Source organism: Ictidomys tridecemlineatus, unplaced genomic scaffold (assembly GCF_052094955.1).
Source record: "Ictidomys tridecemlineatus isolate mIctTri1 unplaced genomic scaffold, mIctTri1.hap1 Scaffold_325, whole genome shotgun sequence".
Classification (NCBI taxonomy): Eukaryota; Metazoa; Chordata; class Mammalia; order Rodentia; family Sciuridae; genus Ictidomys; species Ictidomys tridecemlineatus.
Genome location: NW_027522391.1, coordinates 208,144 through 227,531, shown reverse-complemented (window position 1 = coordinate 227,531; position 19,388 = coordinate 208,144). Strand labels below are relative to the sequence as shown.

The 19,388-nt window shown below is 33.9% G+C and overlaps 1 protein-coding gene across 1 annotated transcript; it reads right to left on the bottom strand.

The window, feature by feature from the left end:
* Nucleotides 1-14,151: 14,151 nt before the first annotated feature.
* On the bottom strand, nt 14,152-15,096 carry LOC101959904 (olfactory receptor 5V1-like). The gene has a single exon (XM_040281990.2). It carries the CDS (start codon nt 15,094-15,096, stop codon nt 14,152-14,154), a length of 945 nt encoding a protein of 314 aa, XP_040137924.2.
* Nucleotides 15,097-19,388: the final 4,292 nt, after the last annotated feature.

The window sequence follows — 19,388 nt, the reverse complement described above, 5'->3', positions numbered from 1 at the left end:
CCTAATGTGTCTTCCTTTTTCAATAGTAATGACTTGACAATTGAATGGTGCTTTGTGTGCAGCCACTTATTTCTCCCACACCTGTGGGATGCCTTAAATGTGGAGAAAGTTTATCTCAGTGTGCTGTATAAATGGCTTGCCCCAAAAGGCCTCTTTCATAAGCAATTGTAAAAGTCAGGAGGCACAATTGAGATGGAAGCAGGAGTGACTTCCTAACAAAGCTGGCACCTCTGGAGACAACTCTGAAAATATTGAGTGTATACACTCTGATGAGTCATCTTGCTCTTCAGAGAAAAGAGTTTTGAACTCCCTAAACAATTATGTGGTTACTGACTTGGTAAAAACCTTTATAACATTTTACTAATGTAATTATCTGTAATCTTTATAATGAGCCCCAAGTGACTTATTGTAGAACAAGAACTTTCTTAACAAAGGCAGTTTACAGGAGACTACTTGTAATTGCATTAAAATGCAAAATGATGGCTTTAATCAGCTCATGTTTTTTCTGTGTATAACAAGAGAACCCTTTCTGGTAAAGGTCTCAATAAGCAACATGTCTGAAGATTAGGAATTGCTGAAACCACTCATTCTGGAGAGAAAATAAATACTGTAGGGGCTTCCAAAGTTATTCTATTTTATGTTCTTTAGATTGGGAGAAAGAATTCTTAAGTCCAAAATTTCAAATTTTTCTTGTTTTGCGTTTATATTGACAAAAATAATCAAAATATTTTAAAGAGACTGATTCAGTTTTTTATTCTTTTTAAATAGTCCATGAAAATGGTAAAATCTGCTGCTGATTTGCAATATACAGTAGTGTATATGGATATGTGGCAGATAAGAATATAGAATTAAAATTTGATTTGAGTTTGAATAATGTTTCAATAATTATTACATTATGTTTAACTTAGGAGAATGAGGAAATAATTCTGGTGTGCAATTGCTGACCTGTAAAATAGATGGAACCTTTTTAACAACAACACCTCTTTCATATGGCTGTTGTGGATGTCAAATAAGTTTGAGATAGGATAGAAGAAATCACTGGTAGAAAAGATATATAAAGGAAGGAGAGGGAAATAAGATTTATTTCTGGAAATTTCTGCATTTATTTCATATTTTAATTGGAGAAAAATCCCTCAACTTTCAACAAGTCAGGCAAGGATTGTAGGTGAACAAAGAAATTACAGAAACCTCATTTCTTGATGTTCAGAAGGAAATACAATTTTAATTCAGAAGTTCCATAAAATTTTCATGTCATTCTACAAATGAGTCTCTTCTTCAAGTCACTTACACCCAAATTACAGGAAAATTTGTAACTTTATCTGCACACTGTTAATTAAACTGACCAGGTAAGAGAGAGATAAAATTTCAATAAACTATAATTTAGGGAACTTTCTGGCACTATCTACTGGTCAAATAATAATAATAATAATAATAATAATAAACAACACATCATCCTGAAGATACAGAGATTTACCAGACCACCAGAATTTGTCTGGAAATCATTACCATATACCTTTTCATAACCAATGCTCACCAAGTTTATGTAAAAAGAAGAGTTGGGATCTCTGAAACCACGTATCACTCTCAAAATAGCCCACATCCTCTCTTGAATGTGTATTCCTTACTCTAGCCCCAAAGTGTCTTTTTCAAGATTGTCCTCAATTTTGCTTGTATAGGTATCTACTTTCCTAACAAGAAACTCTGCCTATTCCTCTGAATGACCTGTGCTATAAATTCTTTTCCACTACATATGTTAAGAACCCCACTGGTCTTGAGTCAAGTTCCGTCTTCTCTCTTTAAACCCTCTTCAAAGACCCTCTTCTATCATGACAACTTGATACATATGAAGCATATCAAATAGCATCACATGTAATAAGTATCAAAAATAGCTTTAATCATTCATCCACCCTAATTACAATGTGTTTTTTTTCAATAGTAATTTCAAATATCATTTTCACACTCTATTTTTTTTGGGGGGGGCATGGGATGAAACCCAGGAGTGTTCCCCAGCCTTTTCCATTTTTTATTCTGAGACAGGGTCTTGCTAATTTCTCCAGGCTGGCCTTGAACTTGAGATCTTAGTGCCTCAACCTCCTCATTGCTGGGATTACAGGTATGTGCCACTGAACCCAGCCACTTATGTTTTTCAGTTACATTCATTTTATAAGAATAAAAAGAAATTCAGTGTGGAAGAACTAATTATCTGTTTACAGAAGACTGAAACTAAAGCTTTATCGCTCATCCTGAACATAAAATCAATTCAAAATGGATCAAAGACCTAGAAATTAGATCAGAAACAATGAAACTCCTAGAATAAAACATAGGGTAAACATGCCAGCATATATGTCAGGCAACAACTTTCTCAACAAAATCCCTGAAGCACAGAAAATAATATCAAGAATTAATAAATGTAATGGTATCAAATTAAAAAGTTTTTTTGTACAGCAAAAAAAAATAGAAATGTGAAGAAAATACTCACAGAATAGGAGAAAATCTTTGTTAGCTACTCTTTTGACTGAGGATTAATATCTAGAATAAATAAAGAACTCAAAAAAATTAAAAACAGTAAATAACTGGTCAAATAAATTAAACAGACCTTTCTCAAAAGAAAAAATATAAATTTCAAACAAATATGTGAAAAATGTTCAACATCAGTGGCAATTAGGAAAATGTAAATCAAAACTACATTGAGATTTCATCTCACACCAATCAGAATGGCAGTCATCACGAATACAAATAATAATAAATGCTATAAAGGATGTGGACAAAAAGAACACTTTTATACTGTTGATGGGACTGTATATGATAAAAACCACTATGGAAATAGGAATGGAGTTTCCTTAATGACTAGGCATGGAGCCACCATGTGACACACCTACACCACTCCTCAATAATTATCCTGAAGAGTTAAAATCATCATACTAAAGTGATACTTGCATAACCATGTTTATAGAAGCACAATTAACAATAGTCAAACTGTGAAGCCAGCCTAGGTGTCCATCAATAGATAAATAGATAAAAAACTGTGGTATATATACATAAAAAGAGTTTTATTCAGACATAAACAAAAATGAGATTATGTCATTTGCAGGAAAATGATTGCAACTATAAACCATCATGTTAAGAGAAATAAGTAAGTCAAACTCAGGAAATCAAAGGTTGTATATTTTTCTCAGATATAAGCTGAGAAGAAAAAGGAAAAGGAAGGCAGGGGCATGGCAGATCTCATGAAAATCAAAGGGAGATCAATAGAGGAAAGAGGCCAAGGGATGAGAGGCAGGGAAGGAGAGGTGATATGCTGGGGAGTGATACTGGCCAAATTATACTGTTACACTATGCACATGTACAAATACTTAGCAAAAAATCATATGATTATGTACAACTATAATGCACCAAAAAATGTGGAACAAATTTTAAAAGAGAAAATTCAATCAATAGAAATATAATGGACTCAACTAATGTTGTGCTAATATTTAACAGTAATGTACAACCTCAAAACCATGTCTTCCAATGGCAAGTCTGGGGGTGCAGCCAATATCTCATAATTATAATTATAATTGCTAATTATCTCAATTCCCCTCAATAACATCACCAGAAACCTAGCCTAGGGACACTACCTGGGTTCTAATAACAGAAGAGCAAACACATTCTTGGATGAATGACTGTAGGGAGGTAAATGGTTAGGAATGTACCTGCAGCAGTGAAACTGAATTTAAGCTTTAAGACTCTCCTTTTACCTTGAAGCCAGAATTCACTTCCCTTTGCCACTTTTAATGACATGGGAAATTTAAATTTTAAAAATCCTTGGGCCCAAAGTTTAGTTGTCCCCTAGTATCATTGGCAGCACATGTTGACCCTTGTAATTCATATCTTGTCAAATGGGACTTTTAGTCTATTTGGAATTTCAATAAAACCAATATAAAGTTCTGTTTTTTTGCTGTTGTCCAGGGATTTTCAGCCAATTTGGAGTTTCTCTACAATCAATTTAGAGTTCTTAAACTATTTGTTGAACAGGAAAATTTTCCCTTTCCAGGGATTATTTTGTGCCAATTTGTTTGGAAGAGACATTAAGAAGAATAGATGAGGTATAAGAAATTTAAAAAGAAATAGATAAAAAGGAGACAAAAAGAAAGGAGAAGGGAAAGATTTTAATTCAGAAGCTTCTCATACTTTTCCACTCCTGTAACTCCCCCAAACAGTATCTCCCCCAGGCCTATTTCTCACAAATTTCTGAGAAATCCATATATCTACCTGTGTACAGTTAATTAAACCCCCAATAAATCAATTTAGTAAAGGAAGGTGTGATATCTTATGGAATATGTAATTCAAGAAACTTTCTGTTAGCTAGTTGTTAGACATGAGCAGTGGGTCAGAAGTTTAAGAAAATTCTTAGTACTGAGTGAATCCCTTACTGAATAGTCCTGCCTCGGTGATACCCCCAGGATTTAACAATATAGCTATTTTAGGACCCTTGACTGATCTCAGTCAGCTCTATAAACTATTCCTCTTTCAAAAGGAAGAAGATAGATAAATTTGAAAAAAGATAAGCTTATGCTTTCTCAGGAGGACCTAATTGCTAAATCATATTAAATAAGATTCTGAAAAAAACAACCTGGACAAGAGAGTTCCAGAACTAAGAAAACAGGATGATTAATATAGGAACTCAGTGACCACAAATTCTATAAAACCAGTTCCGATTAAGACCTGTCAGCCAAATGACCAAGAGTGGCCCTTAGGTTTTTAGCTAATGTGTCTTTCAATTTATAGTCAAGAGGTGGTATTTGGAAAGACTTTCTAACAATCTCTCTTCTACTTAAGTAAAAGCTGGGACACAAAGAAGTGAGTTGTTGATTTTCTTTCTGAGAGGATCCACCATCTCCCATGAGGGTGTTCCCCCTTCTTCTTTCTCTTCTAATAAATTTTGCTATACTTTTACTTAGCATGTGTGCACATTGAAATCCTCTCATATGAAGACACAGGAGCTGAAAACACAACCCAGTCTTTGGTAGTGATACTGCCAGTTATTGATGACCAGTTCTGCTCCCTCATAAGTTGAAGTATGACATTAGAGAAGCACGCAGGGGCAAGTATATAAAGTGTAATTTATTAAAAGGGGTAACATAGACTTCCCTATGGAGGGAGGAGGTGCAATAACTGGTATCCTGGTATCCCAAGGAGTGAGGCTGTTTTTGCCTTTTTATATGTCCTAGGCTTCCTTTGTTCTTCTGCTCTCTTTCCCTTATTTCTCTCCTTCCTCTGTATGTTACTAAGTACAGGAGATGCTCAGGTGGGATGGCCAAGAGGAGAGAAGCAGCTGGGTTGGAGAGGCAAAGTTAGAGTGATCTGGCCAGGAAGTGGGCATAATTAACAATTCTCTATAGGGAGGGACAATTATTGAGACAGGTTACCTTAGCAACAGGTTAGAGTGGGAGCAGGTTACCTTGATAAAAGTGGAAAAAAGGCTCTGAAGGAATTAACATTTTATTTCTTCCATTCTCTGGGTCTGTCTCTTGCCTATCTGCCTAATTCTGGCTTCAGTAGGATCTTCTTTCAGGAATCTGCTTTTCTGTGTTATCATTTCCAGTGCTATCTATTGAATGGATTATACAGAGTATGCCAGCCTGAGGATCCAGAGATTGACCAGACCACCAGAACCCATCTTGAGATCACCAGATTCATATCATTCCTACATATTTTCCCACATCCACTAGAACCCCAAAACAGCATCTCTCACTCTTGAGATGGCCCATATTCTCCCTTGCTTTACCCCAAAGGAATCTATCTTTACTTTTTCCCATTCTTATTTGAATTTTTATCTGCTTCCCTAAATAAGCCTCTGTCTATGCCTTTGACTGGCTTGAGCTGCAACTCTGTTCCCATTACTTATACCAAGAACCCTGCTGGTGAGTTTTCCCTTCTCTCCAGGAACTCCTCAAACTCTTCTTTGGAGACAGCTCTTCTCAATTGATATAGAGACATAGAATGTCTGTCTGGGAGATTTGTTGTGTAAATGAAAAGCACTAATTCCATCTTAAAGATCCTTAGAGAACTTTTGATTACAGCACAGCTGGAGACATTCCATGACTGCCAAAGTAGGTGATCTTGATCAGGTATTCCCTGTCCATCCTTAACTCAAGATTGGTCAGGTGGGGTCTTATCCCTGATAGCAAAGTTGCTGTTGCCTGGAAGATAAATTTCACAATCAAAAGGTGTTGATCAGATAAGACAAGATTCCTGAAATCCAGGGTCAAAGGACTAAGGGGCAAAGGGGATGGATGTAAAATAGAGGAAAAAATGCCAGGTTTTTAATCCTACTTTTAGCCATGCATTGGACATTTGCAGGCAAAAGTGGAAAATGTAAATCCTTGTTACAGGATCTAATAGTGACAAGGGCTGATCTGCTCTTAGTAAAGTTTACAAAGAACTGGTTTAAAGAATAAAGATTTTATGCTTTATCATTTTGCTGATTTGGTTATATTTTTCATTGTTTAAAAAATCCTACAGTAACTAGATTTATTTAAAAAAAATTTTTTTTGGTACCAGGGTTTAAACCTAGGAATATTTAAGCACTGAGCCACATCCCCAACTCTTTTTATCTTTTTAATTTTTATTTTGAGACAGGGTTTGTCTAACTTGCTTAGGATCTCACTAAGTTACTGAGCTAACTTTAAATTTGGAATCCTGAGCCACTGGGATTATAGGCATGAACAACCCCACCTGGCTCATTCAAATTTTCATTTGTCCTAAAGTCTGTTTTGTTGTTTTTCTTTGTTTGATTTGTTGTTGTTGTTTGTTTGTTCTTCACTTCTAGTTAAAATAACTATTCTTTTGCAATGATATCATATGTTTTACTCCAAAGCTTTAAATATCTGATAGTCTGGATATAATGCTGTTAATCATAATTGTTGTCTTAGAATATTGTAGAAGTAACTAAACTGTTTTGCTAAGTTGCTAAGCTCTCTAATAATAATAACTTATATATTATTTAAAGTTATTTTTGTATAGTGTGTGCCATATCTCTGTGTAAGGGGAAATCCTGCTTTACTCATTCTTCATTTCAAGACAGATTTCAAAATTTCAGTATAGGTGTGGAGAGTAGACTACGCTCTGCTCTGAGTTACTCTTTGAACAGCAGTTTTCAGGCTGTGTCTAAACCTGAGTTACACCATCTTGTAAAGCAGTCATTTGTCATAAGCTACTCGATTTTGAGTTTAAGTGCTCAGGCAGAATGACTTTTCACTTTGTATAAGCAAGCAACCACCATCTGCCTGGTACAATCGTAAGACATAAACTAATAAATAAATTAATTATGTTAATAAAAATGACCACCTGTAGAATTACTGAATTACTAAGAAATACATGGATGAATGAGTTTATCAAATTCATATTTTTAAAAAACAAGCCACTGAATATGTACTGGTTTTCTTCCTATTGTTCTCTAGGAGCCTGGGGATCCCTGTGATTGGGAGATCAGGTGACTCACAAGAGTCACAGGACACTAAGAGGGGTGCTATCTTTTTTTGGGTCATGACTAAATCTTAGACAGCAGGGTTAAAATACTGGATGCTTTTTCCTTATTCCTTTTACTTCCTTGACTTTGGGCTCCAGATTTGGGGTTTAAATATCCAGCAGGCCAGTTTTATTAGTCTTGAATTGTGAATTATGAGTTTTAATTTTAATGCTTATAAGTTTACACTTATCCCTTCCATTTAATTAGGATCAGTATTAGCACTGGAAGTCAGCATCATATCCACTTGTCCTGTAGGGTATGGCTTATTGTCTTAAATTAAATTCTGTATAAAACAACAATTGTTTAAAGTGAAATTAGAAAGAGCAAAAACATATTTGGTTTGCTAATAGCTTTGAACCAAGAAACATAATTTTATATATTTACTAAAGAGGAATAAAGAGATAATTTCTGCACAAGAATATATCAATTTTATTTAGAATAGCTGAAATTCAAACAATCTAAATGTCCACAGATTAATGAATGGATAAACAAATGATGATGTATCCATACAATGAAATAGTACTCACTAGTGGAGATGCAAAAATTATTTACATATTTCATAATTAGGATAAATTCCAAAAGTGTCACACTGAATGAAAGAATCCAGAAACAAATAATACACACACTTCATGATTTCATTCATGTAATATTGTAGGAAAAATAATTATTGCTAACAGGAAGGTAACAGTTGCCAGTTGCTGGGAGTGATGCCAAGGGAAGTTATTTGAAAGAGGTATGAGAAAGTCATTTTGAGTTAGGGAAAGGTACAGAAACATGAAAACAGTAATACCCAATAAATATTTGTCAATACCAGCTTAATATGTGTTTAAAATGCTGAATTTTGTGGTATTCAAATGATACCACAATGAACTTGATTTTTTTTAAAGAAGAGAAATGATACAGAGTTATAAAAGTGGGGTGAAAAGGGAAGCAGTGTACTAATTAAATCCCAGTAGTTAATGGTGCCTAATCATTAATAGAAGACATGATCAACTGAGCGTGATTGTTAAAGAAGAGTACAATCAGTTTTTTTTTTTTGCTACAGAAAAATAGGACATCAAGAGATGTCAGCAAGATGATAGAATAGGACTTTCCAATGCTCATATAAATATCAATTTAAATGGTTTTGCATATATAAAATAACTCCATGAAAGAAAAGTGGGTGAGAGAATAGAGCACTTGGGTTTAGTGCAGAAATAAGAAAAGATGGGTTTTAAAAGTATAGGAAAAACAAATTTTCATCACATGGCTGACCACACCCCTGAGACCTGGACAGAGTTACCATATATATGGTGAAAGAGAAGAAAGTGAGCACCAGACTTTGCTCTGGACTAGGCAGATCCATCTGGCTACAAATTCCAGACCAGTGTCTGTGGACTCCTGTGGAGGCCACAGAGAAGCACTAGTGCCAGGCCAGATCCTGGCCTCCAGAATTGTGCAGTGAATTCAGTCTCCATGCTTGTCCACTACCAGCCAACCTCAGTGGCCTTGGGATCAAGCCTTTTCTTAGCACCGTATAACATTCTTAGGAGTGTGAGGATCCCAAGACCAGGTCAAACCCTGATGATCTTAAGTTCTGTACCTGCTCCAACAGGTACAGCTTGGTGCCATGGTCATGGGCACCAGAGGAATTAGAGTCCAGGTATGTTTTAGCAGATTAGTCTCCAGGCCAGCCACCGTGGGCTCAGGAAACACATCCACCCCTGTAGACTCAATCTCCAGGTCTACCCCTATACCAATTCAGCCCCCATAAACTCAGAGTCCAGACCCAGCTCAATGGACTCAGGCACCAGATCCATCCCAGCAGCTTGGCAATATTCTGAAGATTCAGTCTTAATGCCCACCTCAATACCAGGCTTCAGTCTGAGGTCCCCTGAAACCAGGCTCCAGGGCCATCCCTACACACTCATACATCAGGTTCACCCCAGAGGATCCATGTACCTGCTAACCCAGGCACCAGGCCATCCTGCCCAAGGACTCCAGAAGCAATTCCAAACTTGGGACAAAGTCAGAAGGCTGGGTCAATACCTCTGGACAGGCTGACTGCTAAAGGATGTCCCAGGCAAAGTCAACCTGCAAAAACTAGAATGAGTTACTTAATCTTCAAATGTGCAAAAATCATTGTAAGGAAACAAGAAGCACACACACACACACACACACACACACACACACACACACACACATACACACATCAAAGAGATAAAATGCCACCAAAAAAAAAAAAACCTATAGTAATCTCACAGTAGCTGACCCTAAAACATGGACATATATGAACAGCCTAACAATAATCTGAAATACTTTCTTTAAGAAAGCTCTATGAACCTCAAGAAAATTAAATAATAGTAATGTTCCAAATTTGGGGGGAAAGCTAAATATCCAAGTACATAAAGAAAAAAATTCTCCAATCAGATTCAATCCACACTAAACTAACCAAGACATGTAATAAGCAAATTATCAAAAATCAAGCATAAAGAGAGGATTCTGAAAGCAAGAGTAGAGACTCCAATGACATGTCAGGAAGTTCGAGTAATTCTAGCATGGATTTTTCATAAGAAAAATAGGTCAAAAAAAGAATGTGACAACACATTTGAAGTGCTAACAGAAAAAAAATACTGTGATTACTGTGTCTTCAAAGCTGTCTTTCAGAAAAACAAAAGTGGGTGGAGTTCATTACCTCCAGACTTTCCTGATGAAAAATTCTAAAGGTAGTACTGCTAGTTGAATTAATTAATTAATTTTATTTGCCCATTGTTTTATGTTTTTAATTAATGAATGATATGAAAATATAGGAAAGTATAAAAATAAATAAAAACTCAGAATAGCCTAATAATGTCATCATGGTGTTTCAATCATATAGTTTTAGTATCAACATTAAAAGGCAAAACTATAAAAAAGTAGTGTTTTTCATTAACTTTCTAAGATAGTGAAATAAAACTACAGTTTATTTTTGAAAGGATTTTCTTAAGCATAGTTTTTTTATGCAATCAAATTTAAGCTACTATCAACTTAAAACAGTCTGTTATAGAAGATTTCTTTTAAGACTCATGATATCAAGAATGTACAGATCTGTGATATAAACACAAAATATGAAAAGCAAGGAGTCAAAGTATACTTCTAGAGTGATTCACTTAATCACAAAAGCAAAAGGTAAAAGGAAAATAAATAAAGTATCTGCCAAGAAACCAGAAAAAAATAATTTAAAAAATGCTGAAGTAGGTTCATACTTATCAAATGATAATCTTGAATATAAATAGATTAAATTTTCCAGTTAAAAGATAAAGAGTGGTTGAATGCATAACAACAAAAATAAGACCCTTCTACATGCTGCCTACAAGAGATTCAATTTATGTATATGGGCACAAGTAGACTGAAAGTGCATGGATATATAAAAAAAGATATTTTATACTAATAAGAATCAAAAGAGAGCAGGAGTAGCTTTACTTGGATCATATGGACTCTAAGTCAAAATTGTCAAATGAGAAAAAAAAGTAATGATAAAGGGTCAATTCATCAAGATAATTTAAAAATTATGAAATTATATGCACCCAAAATTAAAGCACCTACATATATGTAAAGCAAACATTATTAGACTAAAAGGAAAACAGAGGCTATAATACATTAACAGTAGCAAATCTTAGTAAGAACATATCAACAGAGAGAAAATGAATAAGGAAACATAGGAAGTAAAGTAAACTTTAGATAAAATGGAGCTAACAAAAATATAAAGTACATTCTATTCAGCATCAGCACAATACACATCCTTTTCAAGTGTACAAGGAAAATTCTCCAAGATACATTATATGTTAGGCCTAAGAACAAGTCAACAATTTAAGAAAACTGAAATCACAAAAATATATTTCTTGAGGGATAAAACTACATACTTACAACAGAGGAATTTCAGAAAATTCACAAATACATGGAAAATAATTAGCATGCTTCTCATAAAAACAATGGGAAAATAAACTTTTTAAAAAAATTTTTTAAAATATTAGAATGAATGAAAATCAAAGAACAACATAACAAAATTTATGAGATAAAGGGGAAAAAGAAGTTCTAAGAGGAAAATTCATAGCGAAGAACACATGTATCAAAGACAGATCCAAATAAACAATATTATCACTAAGAGAACTACAGAACAGTAACAAAGATGTTCAAAGTTCTCAGAAGGAAATAAATAATAAAAACCAGAGGAAACATAAGTAAAATAAAAACAAGAAAGTTTAAAATACCAGAAAAAACCCTAAGAATAGGTATTATAGAAAATAGAATCCATGAACTCTTTTATATACTAAGAAAAAGGATGAAAATGAAAAAGGCAATATTACAATTGATAGTACATAAATACAAAGGACCATATGAGATTATTCTGAATAATTTTAAACCTGGAATTATAAAACAAAAAAATAGATAAATTTCTAAAAATCATACAAACTACAAATACTGAATCATAAAGATATAGAAAATTGGAACAGATCAATAAAAAATAAGGTGATCAAAAGAATTCCATAAAAGAAAAGCCCAGGACCTGATAGTTTACTGCTAAGTTCTATTAAACTCTTTCAAAAGGAAATACTAACAACAATCCTCAAACACCTCCAAAATATTTAAGAAAAATGAATATTTCCTAACTCATTTAAAGAGCTTGTGTTATCCTGATACTTGGTATACTGGCTTTGAGCCATACCAGGACATTGCAAGAAAAGAAAGTTGTAAGTCAATATCCCTGATGAATGTAGTTGCAAAAAATCCTCAACAAAATACTAAAAATCTAAGCTCAATAATGAAAAAAAATCCAATAAAATAACTATCTAAATTATATCCATCACTAACTGCTTTATTCATCTACCCAAAAAGCATAATATCCTGTAATATTACCCAAAAGTGAATAAGCCATCAAACTATGGACTGTGAGGAATACCAAGATATATACTTTCTATAAGCTGTGGCCTCCTTAGAAGTGTGTTTACAGTAAGACAGTAAAGACTTCATGCACAAATGTGTTATGATAGCCTGGTACTTTAATCTTTATCAATAGAATTTCTTTAAAAGCTCCTATAAGCCAGGAATTACTCTTGACCCTAACAATCAAAAGGTGAATAGAACACATAAATCAGATAATAATAAATTGATGATTTTTATTAATAAGTTGTGATAATTGGGGTTATCAATAATTACTAGGGGGTAAAAAGATGCAATTTAAATGGCATAGTCAGGGAACTCTTGCTACCACTCCAACCCCCACCATCTTGCATAGTATCCTGTGACTTAAAAAGGAAGAGAAAATACTTCCACATGGAGTTATTGGGAGAAAGTGTGTTTTGAACAGAATTATAAATAATAGAGAAGTTTTTGTTTAAATGATTGGTAGGATATAAGTTGGAAATTAAGGAAATGGTCATAGTGGTGGTGTATAGCCAGGAACCAAGCCCTACCTAGGGAAGGATTACTTAGGGTTTCTACAGGACATAGGTTATAAGATAGGTAATACACAGAATACTTAATATAGCAATTACCAAATAATCATAGTTAAAGGAATGGTGTGCAAACCAGAAGTGTTTTTAAACAGTATAAAAAATAAAAGCAGTAATTGAATACTTTAAACATGTAATTTCTATTTTTTTTAACTTTAATTGCCATCTTACTAAAATTTTTATTCCTTCCTATAAAACATAAATTTTCTATATTTTTTATCTGATTATATTTTCTAAATTTTTATAAAAATGTTCCTAATGTTATGTTAAGTAATCTGCCATGTGGACTTATTGCTAGAAAACTCTTTTCGGGATATTTCACCTTTTGAATAGAGTAAGGAATATAAACTGGGATTAAGAACCTATATCTTCTTTCTAATATGAAGGTAAATTGGCTTTAGCCCATGCATCATGTGACAAAATTAAAATCAATTGCCAACAGATCTGGAGATAAGACACCATTTCATCATGATTATATTTCTTTGTCAAAACGAGAATAATGTGAACTTATATATTGGTGATGATGTTTTATTAAAAAGAACCAAAAAAAGGACAAAAACATGAGCTAAGTAGTAAGAAAAAAGAAATATGGTAAGAGAAGCTTCTTTCACATTCTTCCACATATAGGAAATAATGTACCAAATGATGAAGTTCATCAAACAAATATTACATGGAAGAGAGCCACCATCTTTGATAAGAGGATAAAGAATGGAAAACATGGATAAGAAGAAAACATCTGAAAAGAATAGATTGATGTCTCTCATGTTGAACTAGCAAAGTTCAAGAATGCCAGGTAGAATGGCCTACAACTGGAATCCCAACAATTAGGAAGCCTGAGGCAGGATAGCAAGATTAAAGTCAACCTCAACAACTTAGTGAGGCCCTTAGCAACTTAGTGAGACCCTATCTCAAAATAAAATTAAAGAAAAAATTAAAGGACTTAGGAGTTCAATCTCTAGTGCCAAAACAAGGGGGAAAAGAAAGCAAGCTCAAGATCATGTACATTTGAGGTGGAGTGTGCCAATTCTTTCATCTCTGTCCCAGCATTTCAGGCAGTTTTTGAGTGTCAGGAGAAACAGCTGATTGGTGAAAAACTTAAATTCTAATATATGATTATTATTTTGAGATTACATATCAAAATAATGATTATCCTTAATCTTATCCTTAACATTACATCCCAAGACTTGGTGGCTGCCACCTTCTCCTTATTGTCTTCATAGCTTCTTTGATATCCTTGTTCCTCAATGTGTAAATTATAGGGTTCAGCATGGGAGTAACAACACTATACAATACTGAAATCAGTCTGTCTTTCTCCAATGAGTAAGATGAAATGGGCCGCACATATGTGAAAATGGCACTACCATAATAGAGAAGGACAATGACCAGGTGGGAGGCACATGTAGAAAAGGCTTTGTGTCTCCCCTCTGAAGAGTGGATCCTCAAGATGGTGGAGATTATGTAAACATAGGAAAGGACAATGCACAGTAAAGGAGTCCAACCAATGAAGACTCCAATGGATAGCAACACCAGTTCATTAACAGAAGTGTCCCCACAAGACAAGATCAGCAATGGGGGTATGTCACAAAAGAAGTAATTAATCTGGTTGTTGCAGAATGGCAGACGGAATGTCAGTACCGTATGCACCACTGAATTGAGGAAACTACCAATCCAACATGAGGCTGCTAACTGGCTATACAGGGCCTTGTTCATAATAACTGTATACCTTAAGGGTTTGCAGATGGCAATGTATCGATCATATGCCATTGCTGCCAGGAGGAGACACTCTGAACCTACAAAGAAAATGAATGCAAAAAGTTGAGCCACACATCCCCCAAAGGAAATGCTCTTCTTCTCTGATACAAGATGTACCATCATCTGTGGGACATTGGTGGTGGTGTAGCAGACATCAATAAAGGCCAGGTTCCTTAGGAAATAGTACATGGGTGTATGTAGGTGCGGATCAGCCATTGTCACCAAGATGATGAATATATTTCCTCCCAAAGTACATATATAGGTCAGAAAAAAGATGGTAAATAGTAAAAACTGCAATTCATTCAGCTCAGAGAATCCCAAGATGATGAATTCAGATATAGCTGTTTGATTCTTTCCTTCCATAATGTTGTCTGGTTTCCTCTGAGGAGTTGGGCAAAGAGAAGCATAGATTACAATAATCATATGCTACAGTAGCAATGGCCTGAAAAACAGGAAAGCAAAATGTTACAGATAAAATATTACTACCTATATCTGGTAGTAAACCACAGGAGCAACACTCATATACTATGACTCATACCAGCCACCCAACACAGTGTTTTACTTGAAAATCATCTCCCTGTATAAGATTTTAGGTGTAACAGTACTGAACATTTTTAACTAAAAGTAAATCACAAGGGCTGGTGTTGTAACTCATTTGTAGAGCACTTACCTAGCACACATCATGTAATGGGTTTGATTCTCAGCATCACATATAAATAAATAAAATAAAGGTCCATCAACACCTAAAAAAAAAAGCAAATCAGGCTGGGGATGTGGCTCAAGTGGTAGCGTGCTCGCCTGGCTTGCGTGTGGCCGGGGTTAGATCCTCAGCACCACATACAAACAAAGATGTTGTGTCCACCAAAAACTAAAAAAAAAAATAATAAAAAATTCTCTCTCTCTCTCTCTCTCTGTCTCTCTCTTTCTCTTTAAATAAAAGCAAATCACAAAAATGCAAATTACATCCTAAGATTCTCTGTTAATAATACCTCTGTCAACCCTATTTACATTTTCTTGGTGATGTGTAGACATGTGTAGCAGAAATAGTTACAGAAGAACCTCTTTGGCCTTCATTACCTTCTGCAAAGCTATCTCTGCTCCTCCTTTCCATCCTTAAATGCAGAACAAAACTTGTTTTTCTTCTGATTCAAATTAATGTGTTTGTTTTAGAATATGTTGAAAATATAGAAAATAATTTAAAAAAATATTTTTAGTTGTAGATGGACATGATACCTTTATTTTGTTTATTTAGTTTTATATGGTGCCAGGGATTGAACCCAGGATCTTAGACATGCTAGGCAAATGCTCTACCACTGAGCTACAACCCCAGCCCAAAAAGTAATTTTTAATAAATATAATACTTAATGTTCACAGAAATGTTTTCTGTCTGTGTTTCAGATCAGTTTTCCATATGTAAATATTCAAAATGAGGATCAGAAAAGTATGTATTTTAACCTGCTTTTTCCTTAAGCACTGCATTGTAATAGATTTTTAGGGCAATAAACCCTATGAAACATGACCTTTGAGTTGTAAATAATTTATCTTAATTCTTTAGAATTTACATAAATGATAAGGGATTAATGATCTTTAGAGTGACAGCATCCTGACTTTGAAATAAGTCAGGAAAGTTGGTCTGACATTAGGTATAACAGAAAATCTTCAGTAGTCTAAAAGTATAAGTTAACATGCAACTATGGATCATTTTTACCTGTTTGTTACCTACATCTCAGATTATAATCAACAAGATTGCTCAATGTTACAAGTAGTTTAAGAAAAGCCACTGTTATTAGTGGTGAACATTTGTATTTTTTATTTGCTTATTTCTGTAATAATAAATTTCAATAATAAGCATGCTGAATTAGGTTCTCTGAATTTGGGGTCAGGTTACTTGCATTTCTACAAATTTTCAAAGAGACCCACTGGTGCAGGTCATCTGTCTGGAAAATTCAAGAGCCATTAGGTTTATTCAAGATTCTGTTGCTGTTTAGACAAATCATTTTAAGTGCTGAGTGGAGAAGGTTACCAATAATCTCTCAGCACTTTCTACATGTCCTCTCATTTACTCTACAATATCCAGTGAGATAAGTAATATCATCATTGCCATTTTCCAGATGAAAACAGAGTTTCAGCAAGAAAGATATATGGCAGAGTTTATGCAGCTAGTTAGGTGAAAATACATTTTTACCTTAATATACATACATTGAGTGTTAGAAAATTTGATTCCCTTTAATGACAACAGAATCCTCTTTAAAAATACTTTTCTGGTTTTAATGAAACTTAAGTTCATACAATTAAATTATTTTAACTATGTAGTCACAAACTTTTATGACTTGTGCTCCCAGATGTTAATAATTTATGCCACACCATCTTGATGGTTAAATCTAATTGTTACCAAATATTTCGTCTTTTACTTTAATGTGTTTGTTTAAATAATAAAGATCCAGTGCAGTTGTTCACCTTCCTGCCCAAATGAACATTAAATGTTTGTGTTTTTGTTACTAAGGATGCTATTCCACAGTTTAGCTTAAGTCAGTTAATTAAAATGTTTGGTAAAATTGTGGGGAAAATTATTATGTAAATGTATCTAATTGCCACACTGTATTCTATCAATATGTATAATAATTGAAAAATATTTTTAAAAAAATGTTCAAGTTATTGGCTGGGAATATAGCTCAGTGGTTGAGCACTTGCCTAGCATGCATAAAACCCTGAGTTTGATATCCAGTAAAATACACACAAAAAAATATTCAATTTCAAGCTCAAGGAAAAAAGTTAATTTTGTAGTTTGTGCTCTCATACAAATTATAGAAAACAAAAACATAAATAAAATACTATGTTTAAAAATAAAAGTACATATTGTATATTTATTAAAATATATGCTTTATTGATTATCCTGGCCTACAGAAAAAAATATACATTTAATTTCAAGTTTGGAATGTAGTACATTTGTACTTTTGTTTTAATTGATGTCCTCACTGCTTGTGAACTACTGTGGACATTTTCAGTGGAAGTAGATGACAAATTAGATGAAGGTTTAAATTTTCATAATATAGTATCTCACATTGTTACTAGAACCAAATAAATTTTCTAGTATAATTTTCTCTCAATCCAAAATTCCTGTTCCCTAATCTATCTCCTTTTCTTTTCCTAATATCTTCCTCCCCTTTCTCATTTTTTTAACTTTTCTTTCTACTCCTAGGAAACCCTTTCTGCTCATTTTATTCAATTATATGGCAGTATGCTACAAAAATAAAATAATAAGTATTAATGTATAAATTACATATAATGTATGTGATGTATATAAAATTTATATGCTTTACATTTTAGCCATATAATGTACAAATTATATGGCTAAAGACAAAGTATACTGAAGACAAAATAAAATAAACAGAATTTAACTTTATCTCTAGGAATATGCACATTGACTATTATGTATAATTTTTAAAATATCTAATAAAAACTATAATAATTATTTTAAAGTAGAAAACAGAAGGGATAGAATAGTATGGAACCTAGTTACCAAAAATTTCCAAGAGAAAATGTGCCTTGCAATCTCAATAATGAACAGGAGTTAAGTAGTTAAGGCAAGGTGAATGTAGAAAACTTTCCATACACAATTAAGAACATATGCACAGGTCCTGAGGTTGGAGTAATGTGAGACCTAAAGGAAATCCAAGAAGCCTGGAAGAAAAGGAGCAAGGGCAGGAGGCTGCTCTGATAAGGTTAGAATCATCTAGAACAACTGGAATCTATCTCAAGAGTGTGAAATATTCTATTAGACTCTAAGAGTAATTGGAATATATTTCAAGAATGGAAGATGTCCATGTTCTAAAAATTGTCTTTCTGGAAAATATGTGGGCAATAAAATAGAAGGAAGCAAAAATGAGCAAGACAAGCTCATTGAATTCTCTATTTCAGTCAGACAAATGGTCATGGAACTTCACATCAGAGTGGTGAGACCTGGGTTGGAAATAATCAGAGGCATTAGGAGATGTTAAGAGATACAATCTTTAAAGTTCTGGTATGAAATGAGAAAGAGGGATGAATTAAGGATAATCATTATTACTGACATATATTAAATGCTTGTTATGAAAAAATCTTATTTCTTCCAATTCTCTCTCTCTCTCTCTCTCTCTCTCTCTCTCTCTCTCTCTCTCTCACACACACACACACACACACACACACACACACACACAAACACAGCAAATATGAAGTACAAATATTATACTCATACTACAAGAACAAAACTAAATAAAGAGATTTTAACTCTAATTGGTGCACTGTGCTAATCTGAGTCCTAGTTTGAATGAGTAAATGCTTAGTGGAGTCACTGAAATAAGGAAAGCAGAAAACAGCAGAGATCTAGAGGTGGATCAGAGAGGTTCATTGGTGATCTCAGTTAACTGGAGGCATATTTGAGATGTCTAATAAAATGTCTCAAAAAGCAGTTGCAATTTGGACCTCAGGAGAGAGGTATATACTAGAGACAGACATTTGTAACACATCTGTAAATAAAAGGTGTTTCAAACTATCATGTAGATGGGAGTGAATAAAGTAAGAAATAAGGGAACACATTGAACATTCTTAAGTTCTGTAGAATTAATTTGCTATGTGGAGATGCCAGAAAAGAAGATGGATAAGTAAAATAATAATAT